The 18,908-nt window shown below is 38.7% G+C and overlaps 1 protein-coding gene across 1 annotated transcript; it reads right to left on the bottom strand.

The window, feature by feature from the left end:
• Window positions 1–11,111: 11,111 nt before the first annotated feature.
• On the bottom strand, window positions 11,112–18,687 carry GAL (galanin and GMAP prepropeptide). The gene is made up of 6 exons (XM_009102168.4): window positions 18,572–18,687; window positions 18,358–18,438; window positions 17,663–17,717; window positions 16,552–16,638; window positions 13,504–13,581; window positions 11,112–11,395 (listed from the first exon to the last, which is right to left on the bottom strand). Exons 2-6 carry the CDS (start codon window positions 18,436–18,438, stop codon window positions 11,343–11,345), a joined length of 354 nt encoding a protein of 117 aa, XP_009100416.1. The 5' UTR covers window positions 18,572–18,687; the 3' UTR covers window positions 11,112–11,342.
• Between the last annotated feature and the right edge of the window lie 221 nt (window positions 18,688–18,908).

Genomic DNA, 18,908 nt, shown 5'->3' with positions numbered 1-18,908 from the left:
AGATAACCTGTACCTGCAAGAAAAAAAATCCCAGCACAGAATTTGGCTAAAGGTCAGGCACTGCCCAGGTGTTTGAAGGATGTTGTGTGCTGATGTGCAAGGTGTCACTGTGCAGTGATGGAACACTTGTAAATAGTGAAAATGGGATCACTTTCTTTGTCTTAACTGCAGCAAGTGAAACTCAGCACAGCTCACAATTTTTTTTCTCAGTCAGCAGGCCTGGCAACAGAGAAAATACCAAAGGTGAGGGAAATACAGCAATATCTTCCTCCCAAATTTCCCACAGAAGTGTTATCTGGCTGAAGACCTGAAAATGAAGAAAATAACTTTTTTCTTTCTTTACTGTCTTTTTTAAAGCAAACTGGAGTGATCTGTAACAACTGGTCCAAACAAGCTCCCATAGGTCATTTCTTTGACAATTTATTACAAATTTAATCTCATTTAAATCCATCCCACACACTAATGATAACCTAATTATTACACAGAATTGGCAGGACTTTCCTCAGAAATTCTTCTTTAGGTTAATTCTCTTTTGATACTCTTAATGCTGGATTGAAAGGGGGTTGATTATGTTACTGTGATGGATACAGAAGGAACATCAGATGAGTTATGACAAAGGAAGACACAACTTTTTAAATTGGTTTCTGTGAACTAGCCATTTCACAGCATCTCTATTGGGGTGAGCATTTCAGGACAATAAGAACTCTAATAACATAATGTGGCACAACACCAATGTGTTCACTGCACAAAAGAAAGATGTGGCATTTACCTGTACAGAATATGCTTTTATGAGGAGAGAGCCAAGGGCTCTCACAGCCCCTCTAATCTCTGTCAGAAATGTTGCATCCTGAATGAACTCCACAGAGCTGTTCTTTGATTTAACCTTTTCCAGGTAGCCTAATTTGAATATGTATAGACACAGCAAGGAAGAAGATTTATGTTAAAGGAGAAGTCTCTACCTGAGCAGTTGCACACAGACCACCACAGAACTTTAACTGCTGTGACCTGAGTCCTTCTGAACTTCCTCCTTTTAGGGATTTGACCCTGGGTCCCCAGGAGCAGAATCCCAGGCACTGGATTTATGAAAATAAATAATTTACCAGCATGGTACAGCAGGAGGTCAGCTCAAGTTGGGTGCCTCTGCAGGGGAACCCAGAACAAAGAAATAATTAAGGCAATTAAACCCTTATAACTCATGTACCCACCCCTCCTCTGCTCTTCAAGCACTTTGCATGTACCTCTTGGTGGAATGGTAACTTTTAGTCTGGGGTCTTTTAACCCCTTGTTGGATGTGTTGGATGTGATGAACCTCTCTGGGCTCATGCAGGCAGGCAGTACCCTGTTCTTGTCTTGTCATGTTGCAGCTCCTGCTGAAGGTTATAGCTTCCTTATCTTCTTGTTTGTGCTTCTGGTGTACCTGCTGGCTGGTAGAGCCTGGGAAACTAAAAAAGCCCTGGACTCAAGATAAACATTACTTAGCAACAACCAAAATGTAAGGGTGTTGCCAATTTCCTTCTCACACTAAAGATGAAACACAGCGCTGTGCCAGATAGTGGGAAAGTTAGTAAGAAAATTTACTCTGTTCCAGCTGAAAACATATCTAAGTGTTCAATCCTCACACCTAAATATATCCTCACAGTTTGCAGCCTAGGGTTTGAGCAAATCACACTGCTCCTGCTGAGCAAGTAAAGTTAAGCAGAGAATGTATTAAATATAGCAGTGTTATAAATCTGTGTAGCTCACTCTACTTCAAATTTACTAATGTTAAACAATTCTTATTTCTCAGCACGTGGGCAGCTCTGTTTTATCAACAAGTGAAGGGATGATGTAAGCTCACTGCTCCTAAAAGCAAAGGACTGAGTTTGGAGGGCTGAGGAGTTGTTGGTTTGTGCCACCCCCGAGAGTGAATCTGTGCTGTGCAATTCTGCCTGCCCCCTGCCCACTGCTCATGTCTGCCTCTGCCTTGCCCTGCCTAAAAGTTGTTTATTCTTGCTGCAGCTGGCTCTCCTGAGAATGAAAGGTCCTTGTTCTGAGAACTAGCCATAGAGTTCCAATTCAAGTGTTGGTTTCTCCCTGTTTGCAGGCTTGAGGGCCATTGTTACCTCTTCTACAGAAAGAGATATTGTAAACCTTTGAGTGGTTAAAGATCTTTGAATGGGTCAGGGAAGCCACAAGAAGGAAAAAAGGGTACAAAATTATAATTAAAACTTTTTAAAAAATATTATTGAAGAGAAACAGCATAAATGAGGTCTTTTTAAGGAGAGGAGGAAAGAAAAGAAAACCACTTTTGATAAAGTAGCCTAAATGCTGTCCTGTTATATGCTGAAGTGAGAATCTCTTTGTACCAAGACAAAAGAAAATTGCTGTGGGTCAAGGTAGTGTGATTTACTTTTTTTTTCCACTGATTTGCTACCTTTTGCAGAGATGACAAGCATAAAAGTCACATCATTGCAAAGTCTGTTTCTTCAGAATAAATGAACTCCCTCTCAAATGGGCAGCAATTTGTGAGTCGAGTCCTTTTGGTGAAGGGTGCATGAGGAGCGTTCACTGACCATGGATTAGACAGCCAGAAGATGAGTGAATGATTACTCACATGGTTCAATAATCTAACATCACAGGCAATTGATGCAATCCTTCTTCTTTATTTGGTCAAGGATAAAAGGCCTGATTTTAAAACTTTTAGAGGAGGAAGTATCTAGTTGTGGAAATAGTGCCTTGCCTTTATTTTATGGGATGATTTAAAAATCTGGATTCGGAAATGATGGTAAAATTTAAAATCCTAATTTTCCTTTTGTTTCAGCCTGTGTAGAACACTGTGCTGTAAAGTCTGCCATGGCTAGCAGGGTTTAAGTGGAACACAAGAATTACAGATCCCTTGTGAAAGGATGCGAAATAAATTTTAGATTGCATTGCAATGATGTTCTTCGAGTACCACCTTAGAGTAAGTAAAACCTTGTGATGAAATTGCTTGCCCACATAATAATTTCTGAGCTGTGTGATTAGAAATTGAAGTGTCACTTTGCATGTGTCACAGCCTTTATTCTGCATGAATATAACACACTTCCATCCTCTGGATTTTTTTTTTCATGCAGCTTTAACACCAGGGTGTTCCTTGGAGTCCACAGACATATGCAATGTTTTAGAACAGTGTTCTAAATCAGCAGTGTTTCTATTGACTTATGTGAATGATCAGACAATTAGGGCTGGGACTGATACACTCTCTACAAGCCCAAATATCCAAATTTATTACTCTCTAAATCAGTTGGTTTGCCTTACATAAAACACATGTATATAAATAAACAGCTATTTTATATATACAGGATTTTTTCTTGTGCTTTTAATCACTTTTAAGCTCAGCAATAACAAAACCAGCTCTATATTATCAACCCTTGTGCTCAGCAGAAATTCAAAGCACAGCCTCATATTAGCCACTGGGAAGAAAACTAGCTATACCTCAGCTCAAATCAGAAGAAGTTGTAAGCTTACTTATTTCTAATGCAAAACTTATGAGAGCTTTTTCCCTGTTCTTTCTCACTAAAACTTTATCAATTTACCCAGCCAGCCCCTGCACGACTCACCTGGATTTCATCCCCCAGCTTTAGTCCCATCATGTCCTTAATGTTTGTCATGCCCCTGCAAGAGCATTTTTTAAATCCCACTTTACTGGCAGTGGGTATCACTGAGCCAGGGCATTTTTCTCTTGGCCAGCACACAGTGTTCTGCTGGAAGTTTTCACTTCCTCATTTCCAAAGGCTCTTTGGAATTATCATTCTTAGCAAATCAGACACCTCTATAGAGTTAACCCTGCTTGCCTGAGCTTTTCCATGAAGAGCTCTATTACCACCTTGTGGCTATTTAAGCCATCTATTACACTCAGAAGAAAAGTGCTGGGGTGCATTGCAACCTTCTAAATTGTCAACCTTTTCTGCTCTATCTTTTCTTTCACCTGCATGCACAAAAGAGAACTAAAGCATTAAGAACAAGCAGCCCTAACATGTTCTACATAACATTTTAAATTGAAGGGAAAAAAACAAAGAAAGGTGTAAACCTTAATACTCCAAATATCTGAAACTTCTCTTCTGGAAACCCTTACCACAGTTTAGCAAGTTCTGGATTTTTACCTCTAGGAAAAGAAGTCCAAAAGGGATGTGAGACAGGGCATAGTAACTCTCCTGAAACATATTGGTTTAGTAACAGCAAAGGGAAAAATTATTCCCAAGTTCATGGTCAACAGAGGAAATGCTTGGTAGAGAAGGCACAGCTGAGCAGAAGATGAGCCCAGGAATATAGTGTACCTGTCCCCTCTGGTAGTGATTTTGCTGGCAAATGGCACAGGGACTCAGAAGGGATGTGCCACAACCAAAACCAGAGTTTCCTGGCTCTTTTCAGAACATACATATACACTCAGTGTTCATCTCTTCATTCAAACCTTCCCTCTTCTAAAGGAAGGTCCTCCCTGCTGCAGGCTATAGTTTCAGCTTTTCATGTGATTTTAGGATTATTAACCCTAACAGGAATTCAAAGTTCTGCAAAAGTTTTTCCCAGTCTGGGTATTACAAGGGTAAGGTTTTCAGAAGGCAGTGCAGGCCCCTAGCACAATTTTAAGCATCGTGGTGTCAAAGACTTGTAATATTTCAGAGGAAATTCAGGTGCTGCCTGCCTCATCCAGCCTGCTGTCAGTGTGGGGGCCCAGGCAGAGCCCCAGCACAGCCACACCTGCCTGGCCGTGCCTGCCAGCCCAGGCTGTCCTCTGTTGTATGGCCCAGAACCTCCCATCACCTTGCTCTTGACACTTCCCTGGCAGGTTTCTGGATAACATCACATCTTTGCTGGGAAATAGGTAAACCAATAGTAAGGCAGACAAAACTTTGATAGCACAAGGTATTAGTGTTCTCCATGCTTTCTCCTATAGAGGGCATTTATTTTGGCATCCCGAGATTAAGATGTGTATAAAGTTGGGCTTTTAACAGCACATAAGTTCTTGGTTTAATAATGGTTCATATTGCACATAACTCATTAAAATTTGAAATCTTGTTGGTAATTCAATACTTGCATAGTCTAATAGATCCAATCAAGTGTGTTTCTGCATCTTAAAATAACTTAACACCTCCAAAACAGAAGTCCTCAACTCATTCTTAAAATAAAGGATTAAAATCCTTTATTGCTTTAATTCTTCTGAAGAATGGATCCCAGGTCTGTCAACAGATGTGACTCCATTATGAATTCACAAAAGGTAGTGTGGTAAAAAATATTAGGGTTTTCTCCTTACAAAGGAAAGCCTCCTTTCTGTCTGGCTGGGGTGAAGAATAATGCTTGTGCTTAATAACTACTACAGATGATAGAAGGAAAAAAACAAGTTACATCTTCTTCCCTTTATCCAGTCAGCAATATCTGGCTTATCAACACTGTCACAAATATTATTTATTGATGATTATTATGTTTTATGCTAAAGCACAAGTAGAATGGGGAGAAGAATATCAAAATAATGATTAGCATTACAAAATTAATATGCCTAATTAAACAGATGTTTGAGGGCTCTGGTGAGCAATAGGATACCCTATATAATGTGCACTGCCAAAGGAATTCAAACAAAAATGAACTAGATGGCAAAGAAAAATGTAAATATTTTGGGGGGGAAAGTGTTATATAGTTTGAACTACATGAAATTAGGTAAAATTTCACAGATATAAAATAAATAATACACAGATAGGGTATAATTTATTTAATGGCTGGAATCAGTAGATGGTTCTGATACCACAAGGTGACAGCAGCAATTAATGAACAGCATGCCTTGCAGCAGGTGGAAAGGAGGAGTATTGTTGATGGAATAAGGGTGACTACAGTTTTATTTCTGAAATTTTATTTTTTATGTAAGAGCTGAGATTTGTTAAAATGAATTTATTTTAATGAAGTTGCTTCACTGGATGAAGTCAAACCTTAGCTAACATAAATAAATGTTCTTTCAAGGTCAACAGTACCACTGCAGTTAGTCTCACAGGTCAGGATTTAGCCCTTAGATGTTGTATTTGATGAGCTTTATTTTTAAACAGTGCCTAAGTGGATAATCAGCAGGAAAGCCAAGCAGGGATAATTTGCAAAACCGTATTTTGAAAAATGGTGCAAAAATGGAACATTTAGCTGTAAAACATGGTTATTTTTCCTGTCTGATTCTGCTGGATCTCTAAGCCTCAGGGCCTGGGTTCATTCTGCTTGAATTGAAGAAAGAAATTCAAATGTCTCATTCAGAAGGTTGCTCAGGATTCAGAGCCAGCACCCACGCTCTGCTAGCAGGGAGCAGATGCAAATTTCATTTTTTAGAACTGCCCAGTTGAGCTGCAGAGCCCAGAGTGCCTACGGTGAGCCCTAGCAGCAGTTACTCAGTCTGTGTCCTCAAACTCTGATTTGCAGAAAAGATGCCTCAAATTCTCACAGAAACCTTTGGAGAATACTTTAAGTGGAATACTTTGTTACTTTGCTTTTAATTGCTGCAGAGAACAATAGACATGAAAACTCTCAGAAAGCTAATCATTCCTAAATCTACTATCTTTTAGATCACAAGTTGAAAAAGAATCAGGTAACATAATCAAATTGCAGAAAGATCTTAGGGAAAGATCTGTAACTCCCCTGTGCTGTCATCTGAATAAACAGTAAGCAAAGAATACTCCTAAAGATAGGACACAGGAACTTACATTGATGTAAATAATTGAAGCATTAGTTTTAGATTTTGTCAGGAAATGCTAGCTTTAATATTGATAAATGTAAATAATAGCCATACCATTCATAAATCTGATCAATTCTTTTCCAGTAGAATGATTTTTAATGGAATAGAATAATTTCAAGGAAATGCAATATCTTGTGAGTGTTTTGAAGGGGAAATTATAGAAGCATTACATTCTGAATTAATTATATTTGTGTTGGTAAGTGATACACAGGCAACATTTATTTCAGAAACTGTAAAAAAATCCAATATGAATGGTAACAGGTATTTTAGAAATTCTCCTCAGGCAGACATTCTGTATGAGACTCATGTCTCCTAGCACTCAGAAAGGCTGTATGATTTATGTATACTTAATTAGAAAACAAAAATCTGTGGAGATCAATTAAATTAGAAATGCATAAGGAGAATCTCAAGGGAATTTGATAAAGTTCGAGGAAATAAATTTTTTGATACTGTTTTTGCTCCTTTTCAAGCAAGGAAATAAAATAATTCTGATCTTCAGCTCAACTCTGGCTTTTCACAGCTCAACTCTGGGAGGTTCTGAGTGTGGCACATGCAATGACAAATCTGCAGTGCTCTGAGGTAATAAAAACCTTAACAACTTGTTATTTGTACACCCAGCTACTGAATCTGGGTAGAAAAGGGGTCAGTGAGGTGCAGTTTTCTGTGGCTGGGTCACGCTCAGTCCTCCTACAATTAGGGATCAGAATTATTATTTGCATTTATTTAAAAATAAGTGATAAATCACAAAATAGTGACAGGAGTACTGCACCATTGATGTACTCTGTGAATTGGTGAAAAATTGTTCTGCTAATAACACTTGAGTCTAAACTTTCTTTTAACCCTTCTAAACTTAGAAAACTCCTGGGGTAATCTGCGTTCCAGACAAACTGCAGAATATTTCTCTAACTTGCTTCCATTTTGTGTCACATATCCTGAAATAATTTTAAAATACTTGTGCCACTTTTTGGGGGAGTTATTCATGTGTTTCTTCACATGTTTTTTCATATCATGTCTCCTCATCTCTTTGGAAATACAAAAGAGCACTGAAGGATATGTCAGAGCCCTTTGTAAATGGATTCAGCAAGCTTCTCTCTGACCTCAGGCAAAAGGAGCTGCAGCTTGAACTGCAGTAACATTAAACCTGGAAGCAGGATTCTGGCAACCCCAACATCAAGCCCTCTCAAACATCCTCAGTACTCTGAGTCCTACCTAATTTTTCTGTGCTAATGTTACAGTCTGACCTTTAGATGAGTAGACAGGTGGGAAAATACATGTATCCTGTCAGCTCCCTGATGGCTTCCTAATCTGAATAAACTCTTCTGTGCCAGCTGTGCCACCAGAAATTCCCCCTTTTATGCTGAACTGATTTGCATTTAAACAAGTTTTAATGAGACTACCTGGCAGGTAGGTGAAGCATTGTATAAAATTATAGGGTTTTTTGTTATAGGTAGTGCTCAGAACTCAGTATTTCTCCAGAATTTTTAGCCAAATATGTATGATTTCCATAAATATAACTGTTTCAGAACCTATGGCTTCCACAAAGTCCTGTGCACAATTTCATCAGGAGATGTATGGAAAAGCCTTCTGGGTTTTTCTGGGTGTGGAGGTTAAAAGTGTTACTTGATAATTCTGTCATCATTTGCCATTCAATCATTATACCTTGGGTTACAACAAAAAGCACTTTTAGCACAACATTTAAGATTCTCATTTCCCACCTATTTAGTTGCTCTGTGTTTGAAAATCACTGTAAAAATATTTGTCACTTTTCCCTGTGTTATTTCTACCCTGACAGTGATTTTTTTCTCTACAGTGAAAAGATTCTCCAGAACTGCTGTTTGTATCAAAATTGGGAATGATATATTTTCACTGTAATTCCTGCTATTCCCTTCAGCTTTCTATCTGCTGCTGAGGTTTGAAAAACCATTTTTAGAGACTGTGTAGAATGAGTCTGAGTTATATTTCCAGAGATAATTTGGAGCATCAGTATGCGAATGTAAAATTAGAGTTGTTTTTCTCTGCGTACATAATTTGCTTGCATCAGCATTTAATCTCATCTTCCATTTGATTGTCCAGTCATTCAGCATCATGCAAGCCTTCTGTTCATTGTCAGAGTTAAATTTGCATGAAGGGTAATTTCATAACGTTGGCAAACATTACAAGAAATGTTTATGCTTTTGGGGGTTTTTATTTGGCTTTTGTCTGTAGTGTAAATAAAAGTTTGAGCTAATCCTACATGACCATGGAATAGAATATATGCAAATAAGCAATAAATGATACTATGGGATGGAAAAAAGGATTTTTTTACTCTTATTTTCTACTGAAATGTCACATTCTTTTTTTGTCCACTTGCCCCATTGAAACTTATTGTTTTCCAATTGTGGATGAAAGGACATTGGACATTTTTATCAGGTGTTTGTCCAAGAGGTTCATTATGGAGATGTTATTTCAAATATTTGCAGAACTTATGTTTGAGATGAAGTGATTTAAGACATACTTTAAATAAAATGAGTGTTAATAAAATAATAATGTTACTGAAATTGCAAAATTGATCTAGAAGAATTGATCCAGAAGAACTCCTTACTGTGGTTCCCCCCCTTCATATTTGAATAGATAAGAGGCATTACAAGGGTGAAGAAACAAGCTGAAAATTTTACCTGTCTCTATTTCAGAATATTATCAATATGTGTTTGAATACAGAAATTATTAGGTGAAAGTATGTGGACTGTTTTTGGTAATTAGTTGGTAATAATCTGGTTTCTGTAATATATGCATGTAACTGTGCAGCACAATGTAAAACCTTGTGAGCCTCCCTGTTTAGACAGTGCTGTAAATCTTCCTGGTCCTACGAGTTCTCCACTATTTCAAATAAACTCAAATATCAGAATATTGAATAACCATTCTAACAGGATGACTCCAACTCCAAGGACCTGAAGGTATGCTCATTGGATCAAAGTAATAACTTCTCTGATTCTACCCTATTATTTCTAATTTCTTAACCTTTTTGGAAAGGAAAGAAATTCGATGCTAAAATGAAGTTCCTTTTATTTGATCATAGATTCTGCTGCTTTGCCAGAGATGGATTGCTACTGAGTTCTTCAAATAAATCCTGGATTTTAATAGTCAATGATCCAAAGTCCATGGAAGTCAATGAAAAGAAAACCTCTTGATTTTAGTGAGCTCTACTTCAAGGTTATGTGAGAAGTGTGGACATTACTAGAGGAAATGAGAGTTTGGACTTACTGAGCTATGCTAATGGACAGAGGTTAAATTTCACTCTGTTATTTTTTCACATTTTGGGAAGCCCATAAATTTGCCAAATAGTGTTGAACTAGCAGCATGTGTATTAGCAGTGTATCCTTTTTTCAGTGCCCTGAAAAAACAAGAAGAAATCCAGCAAAGCATAGTGTGGAGGGTTGGCTCAGAAGCTCACTGGATCTGATCTGCAGTGTGTTGTCACACTTTGGGAAGAGAAAACATCAGCCATGAGATCAGAGGCTGAGTGACAGTCACAGGAGGAGCACAGCCTGAATGACAGGGGGGCATGGCTCTGTGGGTACAGAGCACACACCACTGGCTTGGCTTTTAGAATTCTGCTGTGCCAAAAGTGAAAAACAGATTAGATAATAAAGGTCTGCAAAATTTCTGTCAGTCTGTGCACTCAGCGCACGTCAGCATTTTGAAAGGATGATATTTCATTGCACTGTGCAGAGGCTGAAAGTCATCTGAGTATGAAAAACCTTTCCAAGGTTCTGTAACCTCTCAAACCTTTCCTCAGTCTTGATCTGACATTTATTGTGGGCAGGCCTGGCATCCTGGTCCAGTACATCAAAGCTGTTTTGCATGGCTTAAACATGGATCCAAGAGCTTTGCTGGACTCAGAATAAAGCATCTCATGAAGTAGATTTTTAATCTTTCAGCAGCCAGGAGCTTTTCTTCATTAAGATTGCAGCCCCAGTGCTCTCAATGATGTGGGAATCCTACACATCAGGTTTGTGTAAACCTGCCCAGCACTCTTAAATCTGCATCGCACCAAGGTGTGCTCCAGCCAAGGGGGCAGTGTAGTGCAGGTGAATAATATGAAATTTATTATGAACAGGAGTTTATATCATGTCTGTGAAAATATGAACAGGGAGCAATGTTTCCTTGAAGCACAGAAGTATAGACAGATCTGTGACTTAAAATGATTCTTCATGGCAGCACTCTGAAGTTTGTTTTTCTGTTATTTGAAGTACCCAATATCTAGTGTATATGTTTTATTCTGCTCTAATATTGCAGAGTAAAGATGCAGTATAATCTTACAATTTACCCCAGACTTTCTATATGATGCATTGTGGGCTGCTATGTACATAATTTTAAAATGAACCAACTTCATTGCTCTTTATTTTTATTTTATCATTTACCAACAGAAAAGTTTTACCAAAGCAAAATTATACACGATGACATTGCAGGAGAAGGATGGAAAACAAAAGCAAAAAATAATCCAACAAACCAACCAGAGGGCAGAATGCTGTTTACCATTTATCAAATAAATGCAAACCATACTTCTTAAATTCAGGTCATTTTGGTCTTTTGTTCAGAATTCAGTCTAAATCTACACTGCAACAAAATAAAAAGGCTTTCTTCAAGACTGGTTCATTTCTTCTGGTGTAGGTAGCTTGTCAAGTGCTCCCACCTCTGAAAAACAGGAAAAAAAAAAGATAAATTACACATATGAAAATATGAATATTCATCTTAGCAATTAAGTAATGAAATCCACTTTCAGTAATATAATTTTTGCAATATTTTTCTCAACTATAAAAGACAAATCTTTGAACTTGTCATATTTTAATTCATAAAACACTGGGGGTTTTTTTTCCCTTTTGAATGTCAATAATATCTTCCTGATACAATTTCAACATTTTAGAAACAGCAGTGACAGAACAACAATTATATTAATTTTATTATGTCAATTGACATTGCTGGATCCCAGCATCTCATAAGACTTAATATTATCTAATTACAGCTGCCATTCTACATGTTGCTCTTTATGAGAAGCACTTAAAGCTGGAGGGAATAATTTCCAAGAGAAAGAGAAGAAGGCCACTATTAGTTCTTACCAAGGTACTTCCTAGCAGTAAAAATACTGCCTTTTTCTTGCAGATTAAAATGTAGCTCTAATCTGAATAACCATGGCCTGAATCTGAATCCCATGAGTGGGGATTTTTCCCCTTTCCCCCACCAAGGAACACATCTAAACCAATGTATTTAATGCAGAAAGGTTTCCTTGAAGCAAATGTGCTGAAGGATTTCTATCATTAAAAAATATGGTATTCACCTGCTTAATTTACAGTTCTGGGTTTGTGTAAGAGTTTGTACTGAGCCTTTCCAATAAATATTGTTAAGAGATAATAGGTGACAACATTCTGTGTCTGTTGCAACCTGAGACTACAGGAAATATGTCTGCAAAAAGCCAGACCTGCAGATTCATTTTCTGTTTTTCATGAGAACATGGTAATACCACCACCTTTTCTGAATAAAAACAATTGTTTGTCATTACCATCCTAAGAAGGGAGCCTTTTAAGCTCATTTGTTGCAGGGAAGAAGTCATTTGTAGTTCTGTGAGATCCTTTTTATTTTCTTGTCTGATTTAGCAGCTTTTAGCCTATGCAGAAGGTGTGTGACTGAGGTTATTTTGCACCCTTTTTGCTGTGTCCAAATATTGATTTTACTTCCTAGGCTCACACAGCAGAGTCAAGGAGAGTTTTGGGCTCTTTCTTCACAGTGGTACAGCAAACAAGCAGCTACTTTGTCCACAGTAAATATATATGCTAATAATCTACTTTAAATATGTGCTTGAATTATTTCAGGCCCTTAGGACTAGCTATAAAGAAGTTTTGTTTTCAAATGCAAATTCAGTTTAATAAACACTGGCATCACATTTTCAGTAATGAGAATTATTTTCCTTGGGTGGATACAAATAATTCAGAAAACAATGAGTAAAAAGCATCTCAGGTATGCAGAAAATGAACTGGTCTGTTGAAAGTCACTTTTAATAATGAAATTAAAATGCAAATGTACACAGAGTTCCACAGCATACACTTGCCACAAAGATGCTTGTAATTTGTTGTATACAAAAGTAAGAACATGGAAGTTACTGATTTATTGAATTGTCTACTTTTTGAGACAGAAAAAATCCTCAGACATCTGCAGCAGAATAACTTTTTTCTACCTGTTGGTTTCTCTGCAACAATCTATTAAGGTTTAATACATTTTGTGGAAAGTTTTAGAAGAGCTGAAAAGGTTTTTAAAAGCTGAATATTGTGTTAGTTTGGGTTTTTTTAAAGCAAAAGCAATGAAAACTCAGAAGCAGATAAATTTCTCCTTCACTGAGTGAAGTGACCATTATTACAGAACCAGCTGTAAGCTCAGCATGACCACTCCTGTCACAGCTGTGGGGCTGCACAGAGCTTCTCCTTCAGAGCACTCTGAGCTCTTTGCCAATATTCACCTTGGTGCTGCTGCAATCTTGTCTTGCAACTTTCTTGTAGAACAGGTGCAAAAAGAGAGATGTGCTTCTTTTGGCACTAACAAGTGATGGAATGGGATCAGAATTCTGCTGCACCAGATCTCCACTGAGCTGCAATTTTCAGGATCTGCGCTCTGTGTGTGAGCCTGATGCCAGAGGTGCTGTTGCAAGTCTTGCACACTCAAATCTGCAGCAGATGTGTACATCAAGGGACAGTCTTGCCTCCCCAGTGAATTTCCTGCCAGAATCTGTGTAAGATTTCAAGGCACTCACTAACCTTTCAGGTGCAAGTAGGTCAAGAATTCAACGACTGTGCGCACAATGTTCTCATCAGCCAGGGCTCTTCCAAGACTCCCTGTGAAACAAGCTGGCTGTTACTCACTGTTAACATGGGGCAGAGACACATCATATGAGATACTGAGCTTAAGTTTATGAGTACTCTGGGGAGGGGAAAAAACCACCAAAACAATCTGAAATCCTTGATGGAAAACCTCATTTCCATCCCCTGTATGATAGGGAACTGCAATTCTGGGAATCAAAATCACCCAGCTTTGTGTGTCATTGCTGCATAGCAGCTGCTTTGACACCTCAATGGTTGTGGTCTCTAGGCTTTATGAGACCTGTTGCAGAAGAGAATTATCCTCTGTTGCCAGCTCCCTCCCTTCTGCCCACCTGAGCCTGCAGGGATAGGTTAAATTTCAAATTTAGTAAAAAAATTCATCAGCCTTACAGAACAGTTTAAAGTTCATTCATGTAGCCTGACTTTGTTCCAAATAAGCCCCTTCAAATTACACAGAAGTGATTTGTGGCCCAAAACCCAGGCCTGGGTGTTTTTCTGCAAGCCTAGAAAGCCATGTTTTCACAGAGGTATCTAATCCAATACACTTGTCTTCAAGCTTGTGAAAATAGCTTTTTGATGTCATTTTATTGGCCTAATGGGTGCCTGTTATTGCACTTTTGAGAAGGATGCTTTCTGCATCTGTAAATGAGAGAAAAAAATATCAGCCAGGAGTTGGAGGAAGACACCTTGCTATTTTTAGGAGGATGGAGAATTGCTGTCTATTAAGAATGAATGTTAAGTAATTTCCCCAAGATTTTTAACTCTCTGCACACAAATGTGGGTACCAGAACCAACATCCATCACTGCAAACATTACCAGATGGGTCAGGAGGCAGACTGAGCTCTGTAGCACAAATTTAAAACATTGATGAGAGTTGCAAGGGACACAAAGGTTTCTGGTACAAGGAGAATAAGCATTTAAGAATGCATTGAATAGGTTTGCACCTAAAAATTGTCTTCCACCCTTTGAACTCACACAAACACATTATTACTATTATTATTTGCATTAATAATGCTCTTTTATTTGAATTTTTCCTTAGTTTTTATTCCCACCTAACCTGTTGTGAATTTTTGTTATTATTATTATATAAGTCACATTTTTATCAAGATTTTATCATCCATGTGATATTTATTGGATAAATATTTTTCCTCCATGACTTGGAAATATTGTATTTATGTATTGCTCTGCTATTTACCTTAATTCTGCTCGGTGGATAACTTGCAGATTTCAGGAAACAAACCATTATGATCTTATAACTTGAAGATTTGACTAATTATGCTCACAGATGGTTGTAGTTTTGTTGTGAGCTTTTTTCCTGAACCTAGTGTTCAGTCCCTAACACACCTTACAAATTTTCCTAGGTTATCTGGAGAGCTTATGAATTTTGCAGCATTTCTCCAAGGAGAGCACAGTCCTTTGCAGGAACTCTTTCACATTAATAAAATGATATGTGCATATATTGCCATTTTAAAGGTCTTCTGCAAATAATCAGCAGAAATAATTCATTTTCAATTAAAATAATATACTGATTACCTTATGCATTTCTTATGCACTATATATACAGATAGAGCTATTTAAATCTCCTTTGAGTAGGAACTCTGTAATAAACTTCAACTTCAAGGAAACACTGGGGAGAGAAGAGAATGAAGTTTAAAGCAGAGACAGCTGTGTAATTTTGAAGTCTCATCCTGACAAGTTTTGTTGGGTTAATCTGCAATTGAGGAGGCTCAGCAGTACCCATAAGAGAGTTCCATAAACCCATAAGTTCATATCCTGTAAGGAACCTGGGGTATGCACAAATGGCAGCATGTTGCAATGTGATCTCTACTACTGGATTACAAATCCTTTACTTTTACACTGGTTTTGACTGGCCACATGTTGTTTTAACACTGGTATTTGAGACAGCAGGGTTGGATTCTTTTCCTTAAAAAACAAAACAAAAAAACCCTAAAGCACAGCACCAAAAAAATACCACACACAATCCCCCAAGCCCCACTGTGTAACTGTGCCAGAGCTGAGCTGACAGTCCTGCAGAGAGTGTTAACAATTAAGAAATGTATCAATGTTTCTCTTCTCTTCACAAACTATGCATCTATGAGATTGCAATTAAGCACATGTCCTTTATTTATGAACTTATTTAGTGTTACCTACATTTGCACTGGCCCAGGTGTTATTTAAAACCTTTGTTTTGCCCCCATTAGTGCAGTGATAAATGTACTCAGTAAGTGCTGTGGTCACTTCTATCAGCCTAAGGATGAGATTCATCCCAGCTCACTTGAGATGTCTGCAGCAGGTTTAGTTTCTCATCAGGAGATAAAACAGGTTTTTCTAGAAGTTTCTGCACCTTATCCTGAAATAGGTGCTCAAAATAAAGCCTAAAATTTGTCAGCTTCTCTTCATAGGGGAGTCTAGAGATGTGCTTTAGAGGGCCAGCTTTGGATGGCAGGCCCAGAACAAGGCTGCACCCTTTTCATTGTCATTTACTGAATGCAACATCTGAGCATTTGCACTCCAGGTGTGACCAGGTTCTCAGTCTTTTAGTGAAGATAAGCCACCTTGCTTGATCATAGGAAATCTTGGGAGTTTGTGTTTTCTATAGCCTTCATCACTGAAAGATGCCTTTGTGGACTCTCTTCTTTGCCAAAAACCAATTAATTCTGGAGTGGCTAGAGTGGCATTTGAAATACTAACTTTAACATATGAAAAGAGAAAAAAACCAAAGTTTTTTCAAAGCAATATGATCTATTACATATCAAAAGCAACACAATTATTTTAAATTTTATTTTCCAATTCACTTAGATGTTGTAATCTATGACCAAAGATCACATTGAGTGGCCAAATATCATTTTTCTTCCTTTCATATGTTTATTAGGATTTCTGTTGTAATGCAGAAATAGTTTTGCATCCAAGTAGTCAGTTCAATAGTAAATAAATAACTTCACATAAAAAAACAAATCAAAAATGCTTGTTTCCAGACTTTCATACCTGCTTTAATATCCTCATCAGGTGGTATTTCACGTTTACCAGTGAAACCATGCTTGTCATTAAAAGATCTGTGGTTATCTACTGCATCTGATAAATAAATTAAAAATCAGAGGAGTTAATTGACTCAGTAAAAGCTTATCAACATGACCTGCTGCTTATCAACATGACCTCAGTAAAAGCTGATGAATATGACCTGCAACAAAGGATGATTCCTGTCATCCAATCTTGGATGTAAAATAGAAGTCTTTGACAAGATCATTTCCCCACAGTATTTTTTCCAATTTGCTTAGGCATGCTTTGGGCAAATATACTTCCAGACATTCACAGAACCAGTTAATACATTTAAGATGCATTAGACTTCTTTTCTTTTTTTTTTTTTTGTATCCTTCTTGTTAGCTAAAAAGAATGAAGAATGTCACAGTAAGCATGTGAAGCATGTGTAGGATTTGGCTATGTGTTACTGAGACTGTGATGAATTTTGCCACATTCACAAGAATTAATGGTAAAAGGAGAAATATTTGAGACAGCTTCATTCTGCACTACTTTTCCTACAGCCTGCATTTGCTATACCACCTGTAAGCCAGTACTCTTGTATTTTCAACACCTTGTACACTGATTTTTCTCATAGTGAACTGCTAATAGTCTTGAGTTTACAGGTTACTGTTTTAATTTATTTTGCTTTAATGAAAAAAAAATTTAGTCTTATAAAGTCAAGTAGTAAAAGTTTGTAAAAAGATTTAGAGTTGAAATCTGAAATACATGGAGAGGTACACATTTTGTCATTCTGCCCTTGACACCTCTGATGCTGTAAGATATTTTTAACACTTCTGGTGGTGACGTATCTGTCATATGAAAATTACAGTTCAGAAGCACAAAGTGTGAGCAGATGTGTTGCTGGACATAAGGCCTCCCATCACACTTCCTTAGGAAAGAATAGCTGTGATCTAAGACAACTCAGTTCTATGATAGGCATGTAACAAACATGTGGACAAGTGTTTTACCAAATGAGTTTGTTCAGTCTTGCAGGTTTAGACAAAACTGCTAGATCCAGAGAAATGAATAACACAATTTTTGCATTTTGAAATAATGAAAAAAGAAGTGCCTCACTTACGTGGCCCAAGTAGATAACCAGCACTATTCAAAGTCCAACCCCTTTTGTCTTTTGCCTTAAAGGAAAAAACCACAAGTATGTTATTGCAGGACCTACTCAAAAGGACATTCTCTTAGCAGAGAGAGTCTTCTAAAGGCTCACAATAAAGAAAAAAATAATTAAAAATAAAGCCAATCATATTGAAGTAAATATTCACGGTGAGTTCTTGCCCATCTCTGTCTAAGTCTACACTGTTGCTATTGACATCCCTGTGGTTTGACTGTTTCACACCACATAAGTGATGACTGCAAATCACACTTTGGAGGCAGAAATTTCGACTTTATGCTTGAAGTTTATATTATCACCTGATAGCCACCTTAGCAAACAGCAATGCTTCTTTTTATTGCTTGGATTTACAGGACAGCCTCTTCATAAAAGATGTCCATATGTACATCATCTTTTTGGAGCCGGGTGGGACACCCATTCAATTTTGGTCTAGCAACTAGACATTCTTAGTCACAGTATTTTTTTACAAGGGAGCAAGCATTTAAAACCTCGAAATTCTTAGCGAGGGGGGAGGGGGGGGGGAAGGCAAACTGTTTATAGCCCGAAATGGTTTTGAGAGCTGTATCCTTTACAACCCCTACATCTAAGTGCAGTGTGTATCCTTGGGAGGTTCGCGGTGGTTCCTCGCTCGCCGAGACACTGATACTTACTGAGAAAACCAGCCCGAGTGTTTCCGAGAGGGTGGCACAAAGGATTAAAGACAGAAACAGGAATCCGGTGCACCTCTGCATCTGCAAGAGACCGCAGCGGGGTAAACGCTCTGCCCGCCCGGGGTGCGGGCGGCTGGGTGGGAACGGGCTGCGAGCGAAGCGGCTCCCCAGGGCTGGGCAGCCCGATTCCCTCTGGGAGAAGGGCCGGGGGTACCTTGAGCTGGGGGGGTTCTGTCCCTCGCAGAGCTCCCGTGGCGAGGCCGGAGCGGGGCTGGTCCCACGGAGGGCTCTCACTGCATGGCCGCGGCCCCTCCGCGCTCCCGCCGCGCTTTATGGGCAGCGGAGCGGCCGCGCCGGCGGAGCCGAGAGCCGAGAGCCGCCCACCGCCTCCCCCCGCCTCCCCCGGGCCATTCCCGCGCCGCCCGCCGCTCCTGGAAGGGCAGAAATTACCGCAATCCAATTAGAGGGACTCGGGAGCACGACGCGGGGAGCCGGCAGCTGCAGCGGGGGCCGTCACCCTGCCCTGTGCCTGAGGCACCGGGGGACAAGGG

Source organism: Serinus canaria, chromosome 5 (genome assembly GCF_022539315.1).
Source record: "Serinus canaria isolate serCan28SL12 chromosome 5, serCan2020, whole genome shotgun sequence".
In the NCBI taxonomy this organism is placed as follows: Eukaryota; Metazoa; Chordata; class Aves; order Passeriformes; family Fringillidae; genus Serinus; species Serinus canaria.
The sequence above is the reverse complement of the archived record's forward strand: the minus strand, read 5'-3'. Positions and strand labels throughout refer to the sequence as shown.

Bases quoted from the DNA above. Each gene is read 5' to 3' on its own strand.
- GAL (XM_009102168.4), bottom strand. From the start codon at position 18,438: ATGCAGAGGTGCACCGGATTCCTGTTTCTGTCTTTAATCCTTTGTGCC. The intron at 13,582-16,551 runs GTATGAAAGTCT...CTTGTTTCACAG, and splicing joins TGATGAGGATATTAAAGCAG to GGAGTCTTGGAAGAGCCCTG. The intron at 11,396-13,503 runs GTTAGTGAGTGC...CCTGTTTTTCAG, and splicing joins GACCTACTTGCACCTGAAAG to AGGTGGGAGCACTTGACAAG.